At 38.6% G+C, this 24,684-nt stretch overlaps 1 protein-coding gene and 1 long non-coding RNA gene across 9 annotated transcripts in view; one reads left to right on the top strand and one right to left on the bottom strand.

Moving 5' to 3' along the window:
- Positions 1–24,684, top strand: part of DPYD (dihydropyrimidine dehydrogenase) — a 337,796-nt gene that overhangs the window by 274,098 nt on the left and 39,014 nt on the right. For all 8 annotated transcript variants that reach the window (XR_010432716.1, XM_064664686.1, XM_064664689.1 and 5 more), the window contains one exon: positions 18,469–18,648. Coding sequence is in view for 7 of the 8 variants with exons in the window: in XM_064664686.1 (XP_064520756.1) it covers positions 18,469–18,648 (180 nt within the window). In the remaining variant the exon portion in view is untranslated. The remainder of the gene's footprint in view (positions 1–18,468; positions 18,649–24,684) is intronic.
- On the bottom strand, positions 1,403–23,115 carry LOC135418887 (uncharacterized). Its single transcript, XR_010432718.1, has 2 exons — positions 22,599–23,115; positions 1,403–6,585 (listed from the first exon to the last, which is right to left on the bottom strand). It is a non-coding gene; the product is annotated as an uncharacterized LOC135418887 (long non-coding RNA).

Raw genomic sequence — 24,684 nt, forward strand, 5'->3', positions numbered from 1 at the left:
ATGTATGTTAGAATGGCTGAGGAGCAGGTGGTCTTTGTTATATTATCCCATTATATATTGTTACATTCTGGTAGATGTTCAGCCCCTTTATATGTAGGTCCCACCCTAGGCAACAGCAACTGTGGATCCTGTGAATATCGGCTTTGTGTCACTCCCTGGGATGACTGGAGTGTTTTCATTCCCAAAATTCACTTTGACATTGAAATTAGATTCAGTGTGACCATCCTTTTTACACAGCTACAGCGACTGCTGAGATTAGTCATTTGTTTGCTATGTTTCACAAAAAAAAAAGCCAACTCAGTGTTTGGTTTGGTTGGGTTTTTTAATGCACATCAAAATTAGCATCTCTGGGAGCTGAAGTAGAAGACTGCTGCTTTTTTGTAGACTTGCTATGTTCTTTCGATTTACGAATACCGTTTCCTTTTTTTTTTTTTAAGTTCGTATTAAAATGCTTCAAACTCTTTTTTTGCATGGACAGACGAAAGATCTGCTTTTCTTACACAATGATCTGAGAGTTTCTTGCATATAAATACTAAGTAATGGTGCAAAGTACAGAGCAGCATTTGTTTACAAAAAAAATAGCATTGGCAAGGAAATGTTTTTAGTGGTCAAGATACATTTGGTTTGTTATTGCTAATAGAGCTGCAGTTTCAATGGCTTTGTCTGTAACAATGTTACATGATCTGAACTACACAGAGTGGAATGCTTCTCTGTTTCACATCTGTTGTATCTTTTTCTGAATGACTAAAACTAAAAGTTTTTAATGTCACGCACTTTTTCTTTATATAGACTGTGTAGCTGTTTATTTTTTATTATGTATTTTTGATTTGCACCAATGGTAATGGGAAATGCTGAAATATAATTTAATGCAGACATCCCAGTCAGTGCCCAAGAGAAAGAATATTTGATTTACAAAGCATTAAATCTTGTTTTCTTTTTAAAATTAATCAAATTCTCTGAAACTGGCTTACAGAAATTACTTGGATCTATACTGATCTTTTAGTCTTTACAGAACAATTTCTCTTTTCAACAGATTTTCTCCGAGATGATGAAAAAACTCTTTTCTTGTCCCTAGATTTCACAAGTTTAACGTAAATCATCTCTAGAACTGATTTTAAAATCCTTAGGATCAGAAGTATCCTCAGTTTGAGTGGCTTCTTTCTGTTTCACTAAAGTAGAGAAGTCATTTAAACTAATCTCAGATAAATGGATTCTAAAGTGGCTGTGTAGGTAAGGGTCTGAACTAGTTCAATTGCATTTATTTTAGAATAAGCCTTTAGTAAACTTCATGCAAGATTGTGAGTACAGGCCCTAAGTCTTTCCCTTATGTTGGGAAGGACAAATGGAAGGGAGAAGGAAATGTGTAATCTCTATAGCCAATCTTAGAAGAAATACACTTAACTGTGGTTACACTGAAACTTTTATTTGCTTCTCAGACAAGATACATTGTGATAGAGGGAAGAAGACAGCCTCATCTTCACAGGTCATCTTTGTAACCTCTTTAGGATTATGAGAATCATTACCATTGTTTTTCTTCTTAACAAAGTCATACAAATAGCCAGCTAATATATCCTTTCCTGAATCCCAATCTCTCTCACATATCCTTGGTATCAAATGCCCAGGTTGTTTCTTCAACAGTCACAACCTCTGTTGCTTACAGCTTTGACAGTTCACTTCTGCTTTCTCAGTACCAAAATACAGAGCAAGTACAGAATTTGTAGATAGCATCAAATAAAGGGGTCTACTGAATGATTCACTAATTAAGATTCACTGCATAGCAAGTCCCTGAGTTAAATAGTTAAAAGCTGGGACTCTACTGGAGGGTTACTGAGAACACAGCTGCGTTGGGCAGTTACTGAGAACACAGCTGCGTTGGGCAGGGCATGTCTCCAGGATGAAGGACCACCGCATCCCTAAGATCCTGCTTTATGGTGAACTTGCCACCGGCTGCCGCAAGAGAGGAGCCCCGAAGAAAAGATACAAGGACTCCCTGAAACAACATCTCAGCCTGGGCCATATTGATCACCATAACTGGTCTACTCTGGCCTCCAGTCGGGAGGCCTGGAGACACGCCATCTATAACGCTGCTGATGCTTTTGAGAAAGCACGCAGGATCACTCTTGAGGAGAAAAGACAACGCAGAAAGAATGGTGCCTTGCAGAATATACCACCTAAGGAGTCTTTCTGCTGTGCCTTTAGCAACCGGACGTGCCTATCTCGTATCGGCCTTTTTAGCCACCAACGCGCCTGCAACAAATGTGGGTAGAGCCCTCCCCAAATCTTTGTTCGCGAAGCCCAGCCATGACTGGAGGAATTATGTATGTGTCCCATAGCTTGATCCCAGGTATCTGCTTTGGACACTGTTGCTGTCACTGTTTGGTTCTGATAGACACTTGGACTGACGTAATACTGCACATTTTTGTGATCTGACTTCATGTTTCCAAAACCGCAAGGACACTTTACGATGGATCCAGAGGCACACAGAATTCCTCATTAGCAGCATTTTAAAAGGGTAGGGAATGTCAGATAATCCATTATTAAACGCAGTCTCGTAATAACTGCTAAGTAGCACAGACCATATTGATCCGTCCATGGAGCCCAGCTAGAGAGCCTGGGAGAGCAGAACTTGCTTGACCACTGGGCTTCCCTTCACTGTGGCTCGACAAGAGACCCGTGTCTTCTCTGCCATGGGAGGGTGACATTCATGGGCTAGGATAATAAGAAGGCTTTGTGTGAGTTGATTTAATTGCAGTATGGCATATCTGTTAGAGGAAAGGTTTATGAATAATAAATGTTCTTCCATTAAAAGCAAGATCAGATTTTCCTCTGCAGCTATTTGACCTACAATCAGTTCTCCATTATTTTTTCCAATTCCAATTGCTTTTATTTTTAAAACATGGGGATTTATTTTCCATTTACAAAATCATTGTACATAGGAATGCAAGTCAGGAGATAGGTGGTAAGCCATATTTTGCTATATGCCATAACCACCTCAAGTGCTATTAAGCAGTTATATTAGAAAATGGTTTGGGGAGAGAGTTTCAGTATTCAAAATATGTTCTATCCCCTCCTTTAGAAGATGGAGGGCAACATCTTAGCATTGTTATTCATGAAAAGCTTGTGTATAAGGAAGTTTGCAGCAGATATAGAAAAAAACCTGAATCATTGTAGTCAGAAGTAGCTGGGATTAAAATTTCGTACAGCAGTTTAACAGAGCATTCTTCCCCTGTATGGACTTCTGACATGTTGCAAAAAGAGCCCATTTGTTTTTTAATTTCTCATTACAAATGATGAAACATTTCAATCCTTCTTCAGCTGATTCCATAGCACTATACTTTTTTTAACATACCTGAATCCACCAATTCTTTTTCAGTACAGATATGAAATTAAAAAATAATAACAATTTTATTTATGGAGATAATCCTGCACTCACTCCATAGCAAAAACTCCAGAAATGTCTAGCTGCATCTTTCTAATGACCTGAGGTACAGTTCATTACTACAGGCTTACAGTGAGGCTGAAGTATTTTATTTTTAATTTAAGTAAACTTTTTTTAAAGCCTAAATGTATCAAAATAAGATGTATATTGGATTTTTTTTTAATCTTTTTCATCATGTCTGTATTTACTGTGGCACATTGATGGTTCGTTAGATTTTTGCAAGGCTTTGGAAGAGACATACATTTTTAAAAGTCATCTTGCTGCAGGAAATTAAAATGGGAAACAATTATAAAAAATTCCAGCGGAAAGAGAAAAATGTGTTATGGAAAAAGCAATAAAAGCATAAAAATATTAAAGTAAAAATCACTTCACAGTAGCCTGTATGATTCAATTGTAGATCAATATTGTGTAGTTAATGCATTAGCAGTAGAGCATTAATTTGCAATTACAGCAGGTGATCTGATCCTCTGTGTTCTGTCCATTGACATAAATGACCTTTTGTTGAAAGAGATTCTGTAGTCATTATTTCTAGCAGATGTAACAAAAAAACGGGTAGAACAAAGGAGTACTTTCTGAAGTATGGTTGTTTCATGATGGGGTCTTTTAGCATTACATGGTGGTATGGAATACTTTTGTTAGTCTGGAACATTGGTCATTGTCATATAAAGAATCTGGGTACCTTTCCAAAGAAATTTCTTTTCTCATGAATTACGGAGGTCACACTTGTCCCCTGTTGCAGACATGGGTGTCTGTAAGGTCTGTAAGGCTTTCTACACAGCAGCAATTTAAAATCCACCTATATAAAGCTGCTTCCCAGCAGGGCAACCTGTAGCTTTGCCCTGATCCGTGTTTCAGACCCCCCTTCATCCATCTTAATCTCCCACTTATCCTGGATGGGACGTGGTGCCTTGCAGTTCTGCTCCTATGGGTGCTGTGCTCTTGTCCTCACCATGTTGTATTCAGCCCACATGCACCTGCTGCCTCTGGGCCTTGCACCATGACCCTCCTCATTTCTCAGGCAAGGAAAACAGATGGAAATGTACCCTACCTCAGCAGCAGAGCTGGCATGAAGCTGGATCTGTCCCATACCCTTCTCTCCTGCTTGACACCAGCTGTGTGTGAGACCCCAGGGATCTGAAGAAGAACAAAACCATTCTGGAAGTATGGCAACCCATGATAGCAAAGCAACAGCACTGGCGTTTTGCCTCTCTGAGATGAACTCTCTCTCCAACACGGAACACAGTTGTTTTTATGAGACAGCTTGTGGGTTTTTTATCATTTTCGAGGAGCCCTCTTATTGGTACCTCTTTGGAGCCAGTCTCAAGGGATTCAGTACAGTTTGATTATTATTTTTGCTTCAGCAATCTTTTTACTGAAGCATTTAGCAGAGAGATTTTTATAGCAGCAGGATGGCCCTTTTTGTGTGAATAAACAGGCTTTTCTATCACAAAATAGTGGGACTTGATCTATGAGAGAGCATTGTTATTGTATTTGTGCAAATGTGAAATCCTGTAAGGAACTCTTCTACATGGTATAAAATGCCCTGGCTATCAGAAAATAAAAATAAGGCTCTGAAAATATAGTCAGTGTGAAACAACTGGGGGAAAAAATACCTTTTCATGAGCACTATGTCTTATCTTAATGTTTAGATGCTACCATTCTCTCCCTCTCAACCTTAAAAAAAAACCAAACCAAAACAAAAAACCCAAACAAACAAACAAAACCTGCAAAAATCCATGTAGTTGATGTTTGCTGTAATCGTTTATCATGTTCCTCCCCCCTTTATTTTTAACTTTCATTAGGACCCTGATGCAATTTGTCTATACTTTTTTTATGGCTACAGAACTGCAAAGTAGAGAGCTGGTTCTCCATGCACTTCATTACTGTTCTTTTAAGGCTGTCTCAGTGTCTGTTGAAGTCAGTGAAGACTGATATCTGAGTTTAGTGAGAAATAGATCAGGCAAAAAAATTCTCATCCAGGAATTGGTTTTTTTACTATTTAATGGTATGAACAGTGAAGAACTAAAAGAGATTCTAATAATGGGAGTACAGAGCAGGTCAGTGATGGAGCTGGCCCTATGTTTTAAAATTACAGGTTAAGTTTATACTGATAACAACTGGGAAAAAAATATTTTGTGTTCCAATGAATAGCTGCAATTTTGAATGCAGAGGGAGAACTCAGTCTTTCCTTGTGTCCCATCTCAGCTCTGTATGAGGAGAACGAGGTCGGGTGTATTGCTGCAAGTCTTAAACAACCACAGGGCACCATTGGTGTGGCAGAGCAAGGCTATGCTTCTCCTGCCTGGACTTTCAAAGAGATGGAAGACTTTTCTCTGTGCCAGGCAGAGAGGGCTCCAAGGGCGGACAAGCCCAAGAACAGGGATACATTGGCACCAGAAGGACACTGTGAAGTTTCTGACACGGGCTGTGGCTCAAGAGGTAGAAGAACAAAACCTTTCTGTACAAAGCTGTTCATGGCACGGAGAAGTTAAGGTGCTGCAGCTAATTCTTCTATCACCATTTAAAATGATGAGTGAAGAATAAGTTGCTGGGTGCAGTAACAGGCCACCAAAATGATATCAGACAAGACTCTTTACACTCATCAACAGTTTTAAAGAAAAAAAGAGGCCACTTAAGGCAAACCCACTTTTCAGATATAAGTCTTTTGATTGAGATAAATGTAGTTTCCTGTAGAAATAGTAGTTTTTAGACTGTATTCCCAAAGAAACTCGATGTGTGATTGCACATCCATTTGAGTGCCTTGGTCACATTTGAGCTTTGTGGCCATTTTCACTGAAATTTGCCAGAAGATAGAAAGTATTTTGCTCTAACAAGTTTTGAGAAAACAAAAAAGTCAGGCAGAGGAGAGAGCGTAACTGCATTCCTTCACTGTAAGCACAAGCACACTATGAGCTCACCTTTATTAGACCTCTGAGAATCCACATGGGACAGCACTGTTAAGACTGTGTCAGCCACAGGAAAGGCTTTAATTGGCAGTCACACCTTATTAGACGTCAGAGAACCCAACCAGGAGACACAGAGCTGCTGGAAGCCAGGTATCATTAGCTCCGCTGCTCACAGAGCAGCACACTGAAAAAAGTCTTCAATGGATGCAGCATTGAATGGAGTGGCCCTTCTCTGCAGAGCTGAAATTTGCAGTACATGCAGAAACAAAAGAGGGAACAAAGTGCTGTTTGAACATGTCAACATGAAATCCGAAGAAAAATGAATGTGAAAGAGAGAAAAGAGTTGGGACAGACATACTCAAGCATTCACTTGTGAAAACATTTCATTATTTTCTGGTTTTTTGACTAGCCTAGTGCTAATTACAGAAACTCAACCTGTTCTCAACTGTCTGTCTTTGCTAATAAAAAAAAAGTAATTAGAAGACTGCCACACTTGCTCCATTACAGATGATTGGGGGGAAAATTACTAATTGATGAGAATTTTCTATGAGAATTCCTTTTAATGGAAATCAGAATTTGTCAAACAAAAACAATTTAGGAAGTTTTTTTGTTATGGTTGTAAAAAAGGTCAAATTAGAACAGGTTTTCATTATTGATTTTTACTTATATTATCTTGCCGCTTTTAATGAAAAGTGACAATATTCAAATCAGCACATTGAAAAGTTACAGACTAAACACTAATAATGTCTTTTATTTTATACAGTGCTGCATTAATTTTACATTTTATTTGGAGCTACTTAGGGGATTTATCTGTTAGTTTTCCTTTATTTCTGCTCATTTCACCAGCTAGTAAATGAAGTCTGCATAGATAGGATTGTTATTTCATAAATTTGTAAGAACGAATTAAAGCTCATTCTTTAACAATTGCTATTTGTCATTCTCGTAATGAATTCTCATGCAAGGTAGGTTTAACTATCGCTGCATGGTAATAATTATTTACTAACAATGAGGTCTTAATTGAGCATCAGCTCAAATGCTGTCCTATACCAGTCACTCCCAACTTCCACAGGGGATTTGTTGTCCTGGGGACACTGGGTCTGCTTCTCTTTCTCCCTGTGCTGAGGTGTCTACATTGCCTCCGCGGGTACATAGGGACTTTAACCATTGAGGCAATGTGAAGAATAGTTGCTTTGGCAACATGTTTTCTCCATCTCTCCCAAGGATCCACAATATCGCTTGTCTTTCCAAAACCTGGTACTGCTGTACCTATTTTTCATGTGGATTCACACTACTGATGTGGATTTATGCTGCCACTATCTTATATGAACATTCACAGAGCTGTCCTTCATGAAGATAAAAGCACATGGTGTGAATTGGCATCGAGTGAGTACATGGAGATGACTCTTCACAAGAGGCTTGGTTAATTGTTTATGAAATTGTAGACAAGTTGTTTTACTCAGCTCAGGTTGCTTCCAGACATGAAGCTCTCTCTTGTAGACAGAGTTCCCCTTGTGTACCAGTGTGGAGGTGACTTGAAATTGAATCCGAAAGCATACCCATCTTCTTGTTGGATATTGAAAAAAAATAGAACAAAAGATAAGCACAGTGAAAAATGCTGTTTCTTTTTTCCTTTCTGCCATCTCCAGTAATTACTTGGGGAAATTCCTGTGGGTTTTGTTTTGTTGGGGGTTTTTTTGTTTGTGGTTTTGTTTTGTTTTGTTTTTATGTTATATTTATTGTAACTGTAGGGGACTTGTTTTCCAAAAAGAGAAAATGTAAAACATTTGGGATTGCAAAGCTCTGCCATCGGAAAAGTTTTTCTTGGAAGCATTATTGGTCACACGAAGAAAACGTATGTGTAAGAAATTTTCCTTTTTGTATCATAGCAGCTCTGTTGATCTTTCAGTCAGAGACAGTACCTGGCAGTGAAAGGAAGAGAGGGAGAGTAAGCAGTGGAGGACACTGTGCTCAGGGAAGGCATGGTCCTGGAGCCTGCACTGGTGCAGGAGTGCACTGCTGGGCAGCTCAGCTTGGGCTTGGTGCTGGACTAGCTGCAGTTTGGTCACTGATCTGTCGGTTTTCCCAGTGGTAGAAAAATGTTTTTTCTGCCCAGGAAGGAGGGAACAGTCTGGGAATATGAGCCCTGATGCCTTTTTGAAGTTTTTTTCCAGCTACAGCACAAGCCCCCTGACACAGTTTGATCTGGCTGATGAGGGGTCCTTTTATCCGTGCAATTAGAATAGAAGAAATAAACAGAGAAAGCATTTTTCTGAAGCTGGCATTTTGGAAGCTGGCAGTATGTTTAACAAAGAGTTTAACTTCCTTCAATATCCCGAGTTGTGTTGCTGCTTTTCTTGATGATATTTGTTATTTGGACAGAGATAGGTAAAACAATCCCTAAGGAAATGTGGAAGTGGGTTTTTATCTCAGACACGAAGGACTCAGAGGGTCAGAACTATTTTATTCACATAAATCTCACTCTTCAATGGACACAGCAGCTGCTGCACAAATTCTTACAGGCAAGCTGATAAAGGATGAAAGTAATTTTAGCTGAAATAAAATGTGAGAGTACTAGAGGGAAAGACTCACCAGGATGAGGGGTTAATCATTGCAGGACTGAACTGAGGTTTCAGAATGGAAAAATTTCTTTTCCATTTGATTTTGAGAGGTCTGCAGCTTTGAAAATCCTGGTCACAGGAGAATATCCCTCGTTAGCTGGTTCTCATTAGAATTTTTTTAAAATTTCTTTGAGAAAACTGTTTTTCATTGACAAATTTAATTTAATCAAAATAGATCTGGGTTCAGGTCCCTACTGTGTCTGATTCAGAGTGTCCTGGGATGAACGTTGAAGGTCTGCCCTGGATCCATTATGTATTAATGAACCTGACTATTGCCAGTGATGAGGAAATAGTTATTCTGTCAGAGGGAAGTCTAAGCACGGAAAAGTTTTCCAGTTTAAACTGATAATCAAAATTCTAAAAATGTGTGGAATTAGCACATTTAAAGAAAAAATATATTATTTGGGTGAATCAAATCTCTGTTTCAGTCTTTTCACAACATATTTTAGTTTTGACCTTTTCATTCCAATTAACTTGGATTGCAAAATAGACATTTTCTAGTTAAATGGAGCCATTGCATTCCGTGTTGTCAAACAGCACATATTGGTAATTCTGGAACTCTTTTCTGCACATTTTTCAGAACACCATTCTTTTCTGAAAAGCATGCTTCCCTAGAGCACCACTCACTTCTGACAAATACACCTTTCCAAAAATGGGATAACAGACCAGCTCCAGTCCAGAGATGATGGTGTTCCTGTTGGCTAGCTCTCAGAAAACAAAATCTTAAAACCACTGCTAACTTCTGTGTAATGTTACTTGGTGACTTTTGTCATCAAACCACCAGATCAGAGTGACTTAACTGGTACCTGCTTTAGAAATTTCTTTGGAGCTGGAGGATATGACTCATGTAATTGGGTCAAGTAAATCTACATCTACCTGACACAGCTGGTGATGCTGTACCAGCAGCTGCAGAACCACTGGGAGAGCTGAAGGATTTCATTTTCCACAACAGTACTTATTAGAGAGAGCAAGACCTTTGGGTGTTAATAAATGAAATAAGTGATATTCAACATATATTTAAAGATAGTTGTAGAACCTCTCGATGTGATTGGACTGTTTACACAGGGGAGTTAGTTCATCTGCTTTCAAAGCTATCTTTCCTTTTGTAGATCTGCAGTACAATGATACAGTTTGCTGTAGATGACTGATTATGAAGCTGTTTCCCACAATCCTCAATGCTCAAGGCATGTGGAATCATATTTGTTTTCTTAGGAAAGATGATCACGATCAGCATTTTTATTGGTGTGTGTGCCCACCTACTGCATAAAGGTCCACTTTGTAGTTCCAAGAACTAACAGAATGCTTAGTGAGATAAGGAAATATAACCATTCCTCTAGGGGTGGTTGACAGTGAAAAAAACCCACAATTACCTCAGGGAGCCTTCTGAAAATTCTTGATTTATTCTGCATTTTGCCTGTCAAAGACATGGGATACAAAATTGCATCGTTCAGGGTCCCTTGATAAGAACCAGTTTCCCACTCCCAAACACCCAGTTTAGCTATTTAGATCAAAGATACATTAATTGGCAGTGGAGAACTTAAGGGGAGGAAAAATAGATTTGAGTAGGCTAGGAATTAATGCATCGGATAACATTCCTAAAGGATCCCTTCTAGTGCTCTTATCTCCTGCTGTGCCCTCATAAGTGGCTAATGGATTCTCGACTTTTTTCTCCTCCTTCATCACTGGCCACTCACAACTGCCCAGGGTTGCTGGAGTGCAATACATGAACAAGATCTACTCTTGCAGTCCCCAAAATCAGGTACTTCAGGGTCTCTGTGCCAGGAAGAGTAACCATCCCATTGGTGCTGGGGAAGCTTCTCAATACAGCCTGTCTCAGGAGACTCTTGTGGCTTCAGCAGATGTGGCTCTTCTTGCTGTCTTCTCCTTTTAACTCATTTTAAGCTCTGTGATTTACTGGCATTAGCCTATACTTTCAATTAGAATGACAATTTATCTCAAGGTTGTCTGATGAACACTCTTGAGGTATAACAAAATACTTCACTGACTTACTGATACCCACATGGCGCTGGACCATCCAGTTGTGGGGTTTTTTTCTTCTTTTTTTTTTTTTTTTTTTTTTTTTTTTTTTTTTTTTTGTAATACAGATTTCTTAAGCCCTCTGTGAATGGTTGCCTGCTTTTCAGACCCTGGGGTTATTAGCATCTTTAAATCTTTCTTCTGTGTGTTACCTCTCTAAGTGTCACTAGTAAGCCCTCAGCTCATTAGGACTTCAAGTCTAGGACTTAGTAAAAAAATAGTAGGTGGAGTTTTTTTCCCATAATTCAGACAATTCATAGATGTAATGTTTGAGTCCTTCAAACTGCTTTCTGAAAGCTGTACTAGACTCTGGAACCAGTAACAGTTCATTAGTTCATATATATTAGTTCAATTCTAATGTTTTTAAAAGGCTATCATCTATCATCCAATTCAGTTTTGCATCTTGATCCAGTATCTGAAGACTTGTTAAGTAACATCCCATCTTCTAACCTGTATGTCTAGAGTCATTTAAGCAGCTAATGTGAGTGAATCAAATCATTCCATCTGTACTGAATCAATATTTTGGAAGCTTTCTCTTACTTAAAAATTTGTTCTTTAAAACAAAGAATCTTGGGGTTTTTTTCCCAGAGAGTGCACCACATTGTCTGATAATCCAATTCCCCTAATGTTCTTAATCCTACAGCCCTCTAGCAGAAGTAATAATTGCTGATAGAAAGGATAATTTAGGCTACACATTTAATGTACTTGGTGTTCACCAAGACATGAGGAAGAGGAACCATGGTTATACAGACAGCCTTTCCACAGACATTGGTGTCCTGAAGATTGTATAATCTCCCCTCTCAGAGGAGATTTTATTTGTCTGCATGTTCTCACATTGCAGTTCTTGCCACATTATTGTGAGTACTGTGTCAGACAACCAGTGCAGTGTCTGCTGCTTTTTACTTTGGAGATCTGGGCACGTCTAAATTACTGTACAGAAGCTAGAAAACATATATTTTCATTTCCATAGGCATATAGATTGCATGGACCAGGAAGATCTTTCTTTAGTTGGGTCAATTTTTGCTAGTTGCTTTTGAGAATAAATTTTAAATTGTATGTGTGCTTTACCCAGATTATCATAATGCTCTTGCCCACTACAACAAAATTAATCTTCTTAAGGTTGCCAATTCATATGGATACCCAGGTGGGCACAAATAGAATTATTCCTGAAGCATCTTGCATTCATTCACAGCTTCAGTCTTTTTTCAACAGAATCTTAATCAATAGACACTAATCAAGAAAGCAGTAACTTCAGCTATACATTAAATAACAGCTCAGGCATTCATAAATGTTTCTCCAAGAGGAAGATGAATTTATTTCTTCAACACTTATCAGGAAGAATTTTTAATAGAAAAAGAAAGCTTCTATAAAAAGATTATTAATGTTAAAATTGAAAATATAAAAACAGTAAACCTTTTGCTTATCATTTGGGCATATCAGTAAAAATATTTCAAAGGGAGTCAACCAAATTAATGGAAAAGCAAAATTGTTAATGCATTGTAAAACCTCTCACAGTTATCTCAGAGGAATAATAGTTCTTTATCCCCTTGCTGTGGTAACAATATTAGAAATTTTGAAGTCAAAGGCCAATTTCCTAATCGGATGACTTTTTGAAAGCTATTTTATTTACAGATCCTATGCAATTTAGAACCAAAGCTGAAATAAGTCTCCATCTTCTGGGGAAGTAAGATGGCATTCTGCTAAATGCTAGAATTTTATCATTTGAAGGGAAAAAAGGGAAAAAGAAAGCAGCCAGTGAGACCTAAGAATATAAAAGCATTTGAGATCTCAGAAGGAGTTTAAATCAATGCACTGCCACAGTTACAGCACAGATGAAAGAGCCTGCTGTCTCAATTGCCAGGAATCTACTTAGAAACTCTCACTTTGATTTTTTTTTTTTTTGTAGTCCGTTACATTACCACTAAATGCAATATACAGAGACATCACTGCTTTGATGATGTACAGCTACAACAAATAGAAACTAATATGGTAGAACAGTCAAGCTTTGTGATTTGCGTTTGTATATACAAATATATACCCATCAATCTTGTTACTTCTAGACTGTATCACTGCCACCCATCTGCCTCCTTACTGTTACTTCTGTTTTCATAGAAGTGACAATTATTTTGTACCCATATTCTGAAGAGATAGATATATATATATTTCAGAGGAGTGTAAAAATCAAAATTTTCTCCGAGCTATTGTCTACCAGAACAAATTCCTCATTTGCAAAGGGTTCTGATAGTGCTTTGAAACAATTTCAAATTGGGAAACAACTGCTGCCAGACGTTACAAGATTCTTGTTCTCACAGTTCTTGTCACACCAAGAATACTTGCACTTCTTGCAAAACAGCACATTATTGAACAGGTCAGCTTCTCTGACCTGCTCCAGTCTTTTGCAGTGAACTTGCAGTATGTGAGATTATACACAATACCTCCTGTTAGGTGAAAGTAGTATAGGAAAAAACTACCACAAATGTGTCTAGATCTGCATTTCATCTGTGGCCTCTGCTGAAATCCCAGCTATTGATGGAATAGATGGGCTAGGGTTCATTTTTGGCACCATATTCCTCACCATCACCTGTCCAGCTGGGATTTCAATGTATAATAATGAGTTTATGTAAAAACTGAATGCCATGGGGTAACAGAGAGTGGACAGACTAATGCCTGAAGAGGACTTCATTGTTTCCTCTTCTAGTGTTACAGGAAATATTTTCTCCTCTGCAACATCTGCCAGTGGGAAAATGTAAGGACAGCACTGAATAGGAATTTCTTTATGGGGTGATCTGTCTGGAAATGCCTCAGGCACTTTGTCCAGCTTCTGCATGGTTGGCACAGGTCTTCCACAAAGTCTCCCAGGATATGCCAAAGTGTCTACTAGAACTACATCCATTTTTGTAGAGAGTGAAACAGAAATAAAATGTAATGTCTGGGTATTTTTCCCATTGCTTCTAGAAACATAGACTATAGACAAAACTGAAAGGTCTTACACAGACAGAGCTCTCAGTAAACAGTGCAGGGGATTTACCTCAGTAAACACTTCGGAAATTGGCATCTCTTTGTTGTGTAATGATTCTGCTAAAAGCAAAGGCATTTACAATGTTTTGTGACTGATATGGTAGTACTTGTCACCAGTAATGAATTTTTTCTTCAAAAATATGTAAATCAAAAGTTACGGATTCATGTGAATAATTAATGACAATCACATAACCTGTAAAATTTTTTTTACACAATAATGATCTGTGACAATTTACTCCAGTTCCTCAAGTAAGATTCATAATGTCTTTAGATCCTGTGACAAAGACTCAGTTTTTATGTTTATTTAGTAATAGAGCAGGCAGGTCATTTCTTATGCAAGACATCAGCAGGGACCTTTGCATGCCTCTCCCATCATTGCATTTTGCAGAGCAGTTTTACTTAGAGCCTTAGCCTATGATTCATTTCACATCCCCATTCCCCAATGAGATCGTTTGGTGTACGTTTGATTTACCAACAGCAAAGCAGGCATTGTATCTTTTAGTGTCTCAGACATGTCTGTATAGATTAGAATTGTAACCTACAGTTGCAACTTACACTGTGCAGTTTTAGATTTCAGAATACTGAGAGCACAATGTAGTTGATCATACATAGCATGTTGGCCTGCTTGTCTCCTTTGGGACATAAGGGGCAATCATTGGAGTCTGTATCTGGGAGAAAGAAAAGGAGATCCAATGTTAAAAATTAAGTTGTAGCAGTTCTACTACGAGGACAGAGCCAGGCAATGGAGTAAAACCAAGCTCGTGCAAAATTATCTCCCTGTATATTAGTGCAATATGAATAATACAGGTTTCTAAACAGGAAAAATGTAGCATCTTCCTCTTCTAGTCCAAGTTCAAGTCCAAAGCTAGAGACCAACTGTAGTTGAGATGTGGGAGGGGGCTTGGACTAGGGAATTGGATTTTAGGGCTCTCAAACCATGACACCAACACAAGCAAGACAGTAGGACAGCACTTGTGAGCAGAGCAGCTGACAGCTTCATTGTGACCTGGACCTCACTCTGTCCCAAAGGATGCTCAAAGGGCCAGTGTCTCATTTTTCACAGAAGAAAGATACTTTCTACCTAAATGTTTCAGGTAAGAGGCTGGGTCAGTGAATAGCTTAATGTTAATTTACTCATTAAACAGATCCACTTGGATTATTTAGGATTAAGGGATATTAAACAGGTGCCATCTCTGCTATGTGATGTTCCAGCACTACTGCTTGCCAGATCCTGGGCTGATAAACCACACAAGCAACTGATCCAGATCCACTCTGTTTCTTATACTTGTCCATAAGTGGCTTCTGTTGGCCACGGGATACAGACCACTGCTCTGATACAACATGACCAGGTGTGTGTTCTCAGCTGTGAAGTTGCAGTTCTGTTAGGTTTTTGCTTCAGGGTCTAGAGGGAAGCACATTTTGCTGTGCTTAGTTTGCAAAAGCATGATGCTGAGGAGAGGGGCTGAGCCGGCAGAGCTGGCTGCAGCTCAGTTTCACGTGTACAAGGCACGGACAGCAGCAGTTACACAGCACTTCTTGCCTTTATCTCCTCTTGAGGTGGTTTGATAAGACATTACACGAAAGGTGGTAGCAACCAAAAGGTAGTTCCATTTTAAATACAGCCATAGCTGTGCAGCAGAAGAGGGGGCTCAGGCTCAGCATTTAGCTTTGCAAGGGAGAGGAAGCCTGTTCCCTGTGCAAGCAGCAGGAGCAGAGCGGGGCATTAATGATGTGTGGAGATTGGTCGGTTCAGTTCTGCTGCAATTTTTCCAGATGCGTGAGTTTGAGTCTCACCTGGTCTATTGCCCTGCCACTTCTCTTGTGCTGAAAAGAGGGCACAGTGTCATTTAAACTGGTGATTCAGAGGCAGCCAGGTATGATGCTAAAAACCTCTCTCTGTGGTGTAGAAATTGTCATGGCTGATGGGTCAGGGTGACCTTTTATCTTCATTTTGTTCACCACCTTTTAAAATGCAGCAGAGGCTTCTACATTGATTCATGGAAGATATTGTAAGCCTAAAATACAAATCTCACCATCTGAGAAATTTTGAAGCTCAGAATTTTGGAATTTGCCAAAAACATGGCAAAAACTATTTCTGTTGGGTTTGTATGTTTTAATCTTTGAATCTCTCTAGTTCTAGGAAAGGCCCATAAACATAAGCACTTGCTTTTGTCACAGTGAAATAAGTGAAAGGCACGTTTTTGGCTAATTACGTAAACCATTGGGCATCATAGTCACAAAGTTTCTACAGAAGAGGAGGATCATTTGAAACCACTTGTTTGTTTGAAGTCCTTCCATTTCAAATAACATTTTTCTTTAGTGCAGAGATTTACATTTTTCTTAAAAGTTGCATTTTGCCTTCAGTTCCGGACCTTATTTGGCTTTCCAGGGAAGGCAAACAGTGCACTGCACATAGACTCACAGGGATCAAATGTTAGCTCTTAGTGTGATATTATCTTCTGCACATTTTTATATTATTGCGGTTCATAACACTGCACCACAAGATGGAAAACAGTAAAAGCCTCTTTATTTATAAGGTTATTACAGGTATCCTCCAGTGTATCTCATGTGTACACATCCTGTCAAAATATTTCAGGATTTTGACAACAGTGTCTGAACTTGTTTCAAGTGACATGACATGGCTTTTAACTGTATTTTTTATAGTTTCAGTGTTTTTAAGCATAGCTAATAGAAGTGTTACCCATGCACAAAAAAAATAAAGAATTCCTTGGTGAACAAAAAGGTTTAAATAAGCGTCAGTTAAATTTTGTAGTTAAATTACCTGTATGGGAAATTATTATGATGCTCTCTGTAATTGCTATCGGGAAAAAAAAATCTTGAAGCCTGTGGAAGGCATAACAAACCTAATTAATGCCCACTCTGTTTCTTCAGAGAAAGATTTTATGTAATGTAAATGCACTGCATAGAAAATGTTATTGTGCTTATTTTATAGTTTGCCTTTATTTTTTTCTTGCACAGCTGTAGTGTATGGTATTTCCCAATGCAGTGTGTACCTGTCTTCAGGATTGCAAATTGTATTGTCATTTCTGAAATGTGAAAAACAATTATATATTTCCTTATTTTTCAAGTGTTGATGTCAATTATGATCTAAGGTATACTGGATGTGTTTGTGCATGTGCACACATTCATGTTCTAAAATAGCTGACTATTTCATTGTTGTGTTCACTATGTGTGCATGGAAGTCAAGTTATTATCAGGAGCACTCTTTTTAGCTTTTATAATAGAAGCTGAATCAGAGGCTGAAAACACTGACACATCTGGAATTTAAGAGCATTTCCAGAGACTGACAATTAATGGTACTCAATCAACCCTGCACCTCATCACTGATGGCTGATTAGAGTTTAGCTAATGAGAAGGTATTCAGGGAACAGTCAGGGATTTTTTATTCAGTTGTCAGTTTGGTTGGGGATCTCTATGGGTTTAAATCTGAGCTGATATCCACAAAATGGTCCAGAAGAATCCATGTAAATAGTCAGACTATTCTCTGCTGTCAGTAGTTTTGTAGATCAGGGATCATTGCTTTAAAAGTTTATAAAGCTATATTGCTCTCTGTGTTTCTAAAGTATCTAAAGTAAAGTGTCCTGGCCTCCCAGTAGCTCTGACCGGGAAATGGTGATTAGCAGAAGGGGACTGTTCTGGTCTGTGCCTGGCAGTGCTCACCCATACTAACAGGTCAGCTTAATGGGTGTTTGCTGAGACACTACCATTGGATCCAGATTCATCTGGAGGGTATCCAGGGAAAAGACAAGAGGCAATGGGCACAAACTGGAACACAGGAAATTTCATTTAAGTATAAGAAAAAGCCTGCAAGGGAGACTGAATACTGGACCGAGTTCCTCAGAGAGGTGTAGTCTCTGTCTTTGGGGATATTCAAATCCTGACTAGATACAGCCTTGGGTAGCCTGCCCTAGCTGGCTCTTCTCAGAGCTGGGAGGTTGGACAACGAGACATGCCTTCCAATCTCAGCAAGTCCGTGGCTCTTGCTTAATTGGGACCTAACTGGTTATGTCTGGGCTTCCTTAACAGAGCAGGCTGGGGAATACCACTGTATGTGTGTTTGCAAGCAAAGGTCTGAGCAGAGATGATGGTTTGTTTGCCAGTGTGCTTGGTGCACTCACCATCAACACCCCGGAAGGCACACCTGGGGCTGGGTTTGCAGGCTCACCTCTGAACAGCCTTTAGGTCTGGTCTAAGGGCTGCCACTAGGCAACCTGGCCATAACTAGTGTCATTGAGCCCTTTTTTTCCTGAACTACAGTGGTGGTACCGTGACATAGGATTAAGCAGACAGCTAATATCCTCAATTCTTGCAGTTCTTTCCCAGTGGAGTTGTAGAAAGGGTCATCTGATAATCAGTGAGTACAAAGAGCTTGATAATTCCATGTGCTTCTCTGCCAGGATGTTGATGATAACTGACTTACGTTTTGTAGGTGTGCAGTGCGATCCAAAATCAAGATTTCACTGTTATTGAGGACTACTGCACTGGGCTGCAAGCTCTTCTTTACCTGAAAAGCATTGAGGAACTTGAAGACTGGAATGGACAGAGTCCTGCAACCATGCGCCACCAGAAAGGAAAACCAGTACCTAGAATTGCTGACTTGATGGGAAAGGTATGTTGTTCCATTGACATTCTTGACTTTATGTCTTGGCTTTGAATGTAATTCCATAATCATTATATGCAGTTTCTGCTACTTACCTTGATTAATCACTGCTGCTGTCACAATTAGTCACCAGGTCTTTTTCCTTCTGAGTATTAACAAATATCTGAAGGCAGCTTAAGAAGGCAAACTTGAAATGACTTGATATGGGCTAACATGTTTACTATAAATGTGATCACTTGATTCATAACATCATGTCTTTAAAATGTCTTTTTAAACAGGCAAATGCATTAGAACAAGTTCTGGAACTGTTTGTTTTAATGAAACTCAACTCAGTTCAGATTGATATTAATATTGTGCCAGAAATTCCTGGGTGTTCCAGCTGGGGTGCAACATTCAGGAGACATGCAAAACCCCCCTCACACTGGATCTGACCGGCTGAGGCAGGTGTAATCTGTTAGTTGGAACACTAGATCAGGTAGGAGTGGCCCTTCAGTCACTGTACCTAAGCATCTCAAGGTCTTTCATGTCTGCTGACACCCAAATGCTCTCTGAGGCAGAGGAGTTCCAGGTGAAGATCAGTGACACCAAAGGAGTTAATAAATTCCACAATATCATTTAAACCTAGAAAGTCTGTGATGAAATAGGAATGTAAACTATGGTCTCTATGAAATCCTAACCTCTGGACTGTCTTTCCTCTCTGCTCTGGTAGTTCCCTGCTACAAAAGCATTTTTGTCAGATGCAGTGGGTTTCAGCTGCCCCAGTACTGCTCATCCCTCCACCAGGGCACCTGCTGATCCATGCTGAGAAGCAGGGAAGTGTAACTGGCTTCCTAGTGATGCCCCGCTGCCTACTGCTCTAAGCAAAATACCTGCACAGCAGGGAGGCTGAGCTTTTGTTTCTGGTTACTAGAGGGGATCACTTTGAAGACTGATTTCAGTTATACATCATGCCTATTGATTATCCTTCCCAAAAATCTGATATACGCCTGTTGAAAATGTTGTAAAAAGTAAAGAATTACAAAAGAATAGGATTTGGAGTGTCAAACGCCTCCAAATCTCTGCTTATCATTGCTGATGACTGGAATTGGATTTAGCAGGAGATTAGAGACTCCTATATTGTTGTTGTTCTCTGTGGAGCTCTGAAAATTATAACATTACCTTCAAGGAGGAAAGACAATCCTATTCCTAAAGCTCTGGATAATACGCTGCTTAAAAATAAACCAAGATATAAGCAGTTTCATTTTCATCCACTTATGTTAAGCAGTTAAACCAGGCTCAAAGGGTTATATCTAAACTTCTTTCCTTTAACACTTGTAGAAACCTGCACAGCATTTCCAATTCATGTTACAGAGATTTGTTGTAATTCTTCTTTAAAGCTGCATTCAATGTTCTATCTTTGTATTACCTTTGTATTTTACCAAACAGACAACTGTTGTCAAAGACAAGGAAAAAAATTATAATTCTTATACTTTTTTGCTTGTCACTACATCAATAATTAACTTTAAAAAGGTTGTTTGAAAATATGCTTTAAGGAAGCATTTAATAATTCAAAGGAATCTTAACTTGAAACAGGTCATATGAAAAAGAATAAAAACAAACCCCTATGTAATCTTATCTGGCTGGCTCTGTTACACATTTAAAAGGAATAAGACATGCAGAATATAATTGATTGTGTATTTGTATTAGCACTGAACTATATCCCATTGTATCATTGCTACTAAATAATAACATTTAAACTTAAGCAGGCTGCATCATTGATAAGCTAGTGATACATTTTAGGCATAAGCTCAGGATGGCTCTTCGTCCAGGAATGAACAATCAAGGGAAAAGGAAGAAAAATAATATAACATGGGTAAAAGAAACACTGTGATAAATGATCCTACTAGGGGCAATCAAATACAAAGACTTGATATCATTAATATTTATAATATCATAATTAGCAAGACTGTGCCTAAGCAGTGTTATTAGTGTAACTAATTATGTTATCATAAACTAAGTTTGCAGTATTGTAGGAATCAGTATTCTTACTTTCATAAATTATTATCAATATTGGATTTCATGTACTTGTGTCTAGTAAATTTAGTTAAGTACTGTAGTTTCATCTCAATTTAAACACCAATATCTAGCTTGCTTGGCAGCAAGTCATAATACACACTTCTGATTCTCTTTCTAAAATAAATTCACTAAAAAGCATGTCCTTACTCTCTATTTCAAACAGAGAAGATAACCTATTGATATGTTCTCATCAATAAAAGTAATGTGTAGGAATGTATATGTTATAGATGGAGTAAAATGCGACAGCTTAAATCCTGCCTTACAGTTTTAAAAACGTACAAGGAGCTGTCCAATTTTGTATTGGTATTACCATGAGATGAAATGCAGTTTCTTCAGTTAGACCCTGTGAGAAGCTAAATAGCAAATACTGCTGAACATTTGCATTCAAAAATAAAAAGTGAAGATGCTAATTTTGATATGTTGTGGTTTTAGTGCAGTAAATGTAAAAATAAAAAGGATTCATCCTTCTTTTTGTTACAAGATTACTATTATTTTCAAATAGAATCACAAGGATAGGAAGTTCAGGCATTTGACATTTTAATAATAAGGAACTAGGAGAGAATTATTTTCACTAACATCAAGAACCACTTCCTTTCTGATTGTGTACAAATTCATTGGCCTCTACCAGTTTTAAATAGATTGCAAATTTAGGAGCCATTCTGTTTCCAGCTAGGTATGCTCATAATTGTATATGTTCTGATTCACAGTGCAATACTGAGTGATAATGTCTCTATTTTTATGTAACGGTGGGCAACTTTTTTTAAAATTAATTTTCTATCTTGGTTTCAGTATCAAACAGATGCTGAGTGCAGAGTGTTACCACAGGAGAGTGACACAGTGGAGTTTTGTCATTAAATATTGTAGTATTCGATGACCAGAGTGAACTAAAGATAAATACCTTCTCCTAAATGGTACACCTGACATCAAATTTAAGCTGTCTTGCCATGCAGTCACCAGATAAATGACAAACTGAACAGTTATCACTGACAGTTGTTACATTTATCACAATAATTTCCTTCTTAAACAGAAAGAATACTGAAAATACTGTGCTAAATAGTGTAATATAACAAGCAGTTAAATAGCAAACATAAAATGCTTGGTCTGAGAAAGGGAATCATGTTGATTATTATCTGTTCATCCTTCTGTATTAATGAAACTAATACTTCCATTTGATAATTTATAGGCATTGAAATATCAGAAGCATCATAGCACTAGACAGTATTTTGGAAACTTGAGTGCTGTTTTTGTTTTTCACTGTTCCAGAATCTATTTTTTTTCGTATATAGACCCTAAATTTATCATCTTTGACACAGAGGTAGATATTTTCCAATGGTTTTTTCAGTAGCACTATCTTTTTCCCTTTTGCTAACACAGCAGTTGCTTACCAGTGTCTAGAATGTGACCTGTAGTACTACGCTGACTGTAGTAGCAGTGAGATTTCCACTTAGAAATGCTAGCCTCAGTTGTGGCTTCCAGTCACTGGGTGATACAGTTTTCCATAGCTTCACCAACTTTACTCATTCTTTCCTGTGGTTGTAGTCTTATCCGTGACAGCTCCAAAAATAGTCCTAGCACAGAGGATGCATCAGGCTCACAAAGATGGCCAAAGCCAGTCTTCTGGGCTTCCTTCCTCATTGTTTTTTGATGGCTTATTTAGTTGGCATTTGCTTTTTTTTCTGTGGGAGAACCTGACATTTGAAGCCTTGGCACAGATGACTGTCATTAATATCAACTCTGAATCACCTTTGCATTAAATGCATGGAATAAAACTTGTCAGCTTGTGTCAGCTTTAATCTCAGTTTGCAAATCTTGACACTGAGATGAGAGAATGGCAAGGTAATGATGACACCACACTGCTTCTCACTGACTCCTTCAAGGAAAAACTTTTGTAAAAGCACACTTACCTCAGCATGAATTTAGGACTGAGATCAAGCGCATGATGCAGTCAGGCAGACAGTTAAGATGTAGTGCACACTCTTACAACCCAAAGTTATTAGGGTGACTGCATAAAAGAGAGGAAGGGCATAGTTAAGTCTCCTTACAATCCAGAATTAACAGAATTATGTTTTAAAATAATACTCCTAATTTTCTCAGGAGGATACATGACCAGGAGTGATAAAGATGACTGTTCTCACTAGGTGTCTGGGTAAGGTACAGTATTCCCCAGAGGTGCAATTTGATCTCCTGTGTGTCTCACTGTCTCACCTTGTCTGTTTGTTACAGGACTCTTTTATTAGTTGCTCACTGATCTTAATCCAGAGAGCTGAAGTGATTATGTCCCAGAAATGCGATGGTGTCAGCTGGTGATCACAGAAGTGGTGCAGTGTGTCGCTGTATAAACTTCCACCTAATGTCAACTATAAAAATCATACTTAATGCAGTGGCCACTATACATGTCAGGGAACTAAACATCAAAAATATGGCGATATATTCAGTTGGTAGATGTGGGTTTATAGGAAGAGATAAATATGGATGGTTCATACCTTGCTTTCAGCACCCAGGAGTTTTCCAAAAAGTGACATTCGTTTGATCATGTCTAAAAGATAAAAAAATAAAAATAAGAAAAAAATAATTTAAGCATCTTGATTCCAGAAATATGCAAAATACAAACAAAACTGTTTTAATAGTGGATAATTCTCAACTGGTAAGGTTGTGCTGTACTAAAAATATTAAAACTGTATGTGATAAAAACACATTTATAAACAGTGGCTTTTTTCAGCAGACAGAGAAAGAGAATGATGCTGTACATGCACAGCGTGTGAACTTCAGTGAAAATTCATCACCTTAGATTTAGCAAGCTGCTGATTTTCATCTTTGAACGGACTTCCCATTGAAACAGACTTCCTATTAAGACTAAAATACTCATTTCCTTCAAGTATCTATGGGTACTGAAGGCTGAGTCTTCTGAACAATACAAATTTGCTAAATCCTAACTGTATTGCAGTCAAATCTAAATAGCCGTTTATATGGAAGAGAAAAGAAACCCTTGCTATACCAACTAGATTTCATACCAAATATTAAATCAACTCTTAAATAAATAAATTAAATGTGAACTCCCAGCCATGCACAAAGTTTTGGCTGCCTTCAGATTCTTCAAGATCTCTGACTGCCTTCACTGAGCAGAGGTTTACACCCTTCATTTTTGGAAGTGCTCCTTGTTCTTTGGGAAGGCAAATTGGTCCAGTATAGTAAAGAACTGTCCTCTTTTTTCCAACGCTGCATAAAAAAGACAGAACAAATGGTGTTTGTGGCTATGTCCAGAAATACAGGCCATTTCACCATATGTTGGTATAGAGATTGCAGTTAAAAAATAACATTGATGAAGAAACTCTTTTTCCCATATTGCCATCAACAGTTCTGAAAAAGAGTCGGGGGGGGGGGAATAGATTTAGGATGTGGTGGGTTGACCCTGGCTGAACGCCAGGTACCCACCAAAGCCACTCTGTCATTCCCCTCTGCAATTGGACAGGAGAAAAAAAATATAACGAAAGGCTCATGAATTGAGATAAGGACCGGGAGAGATAACTCACTGATTACCACGACAGGCAAAATAGACTCAGTTTGGGGATATTAATTGAATTTATTACCAATCAAAATCAGACCAGAATAATGAGAAGTAAAACAAATTTTAAAAACACCTTCTCCTTACCCCCCTCCTTCTTAGTTTTACCTCCTCCTCCCCAGGGGAGGGTGCAGGGAGTCAGGGAAAGAGGGTTACAGTCAGTTCATTACACATCATTTCTGCCACCGCTCAGGGAGAAGAGTTCTTCCCCTGCTCCAGTGTGAGGTCCCTCCCACAGAAGATAGTTCTCCATGAACTTCTCCAGCATGAGTCCTTCCCATGGGCTACAGTTCTTCATGAACTGCTCCATTGTGGGTCCCTTTCATGAGGTGCAGTCCTTGAAGAACAGGCTGCCCCAGCATGGGTCCCCCACAGGTCCTACCAGGAAACCTGCTCCAGCATGATCTTCTCTCTCCATGGGTCCACAG

This window comes from Pseudopipra pipra, chromosome 9, assembly GCF_036250125.1.
Source record: "Pseudopipra pipra isolate bDixPip1 chromosome 9, bDixPip1.hap1, whole genome shotgun sequence".
NCBI classification, from domain to species: Eukaryota; Metazoa; Chordata; class Aves; order Passeriformes; family Pipridae; genus Pseudopipra; species Pseudopipra pipra.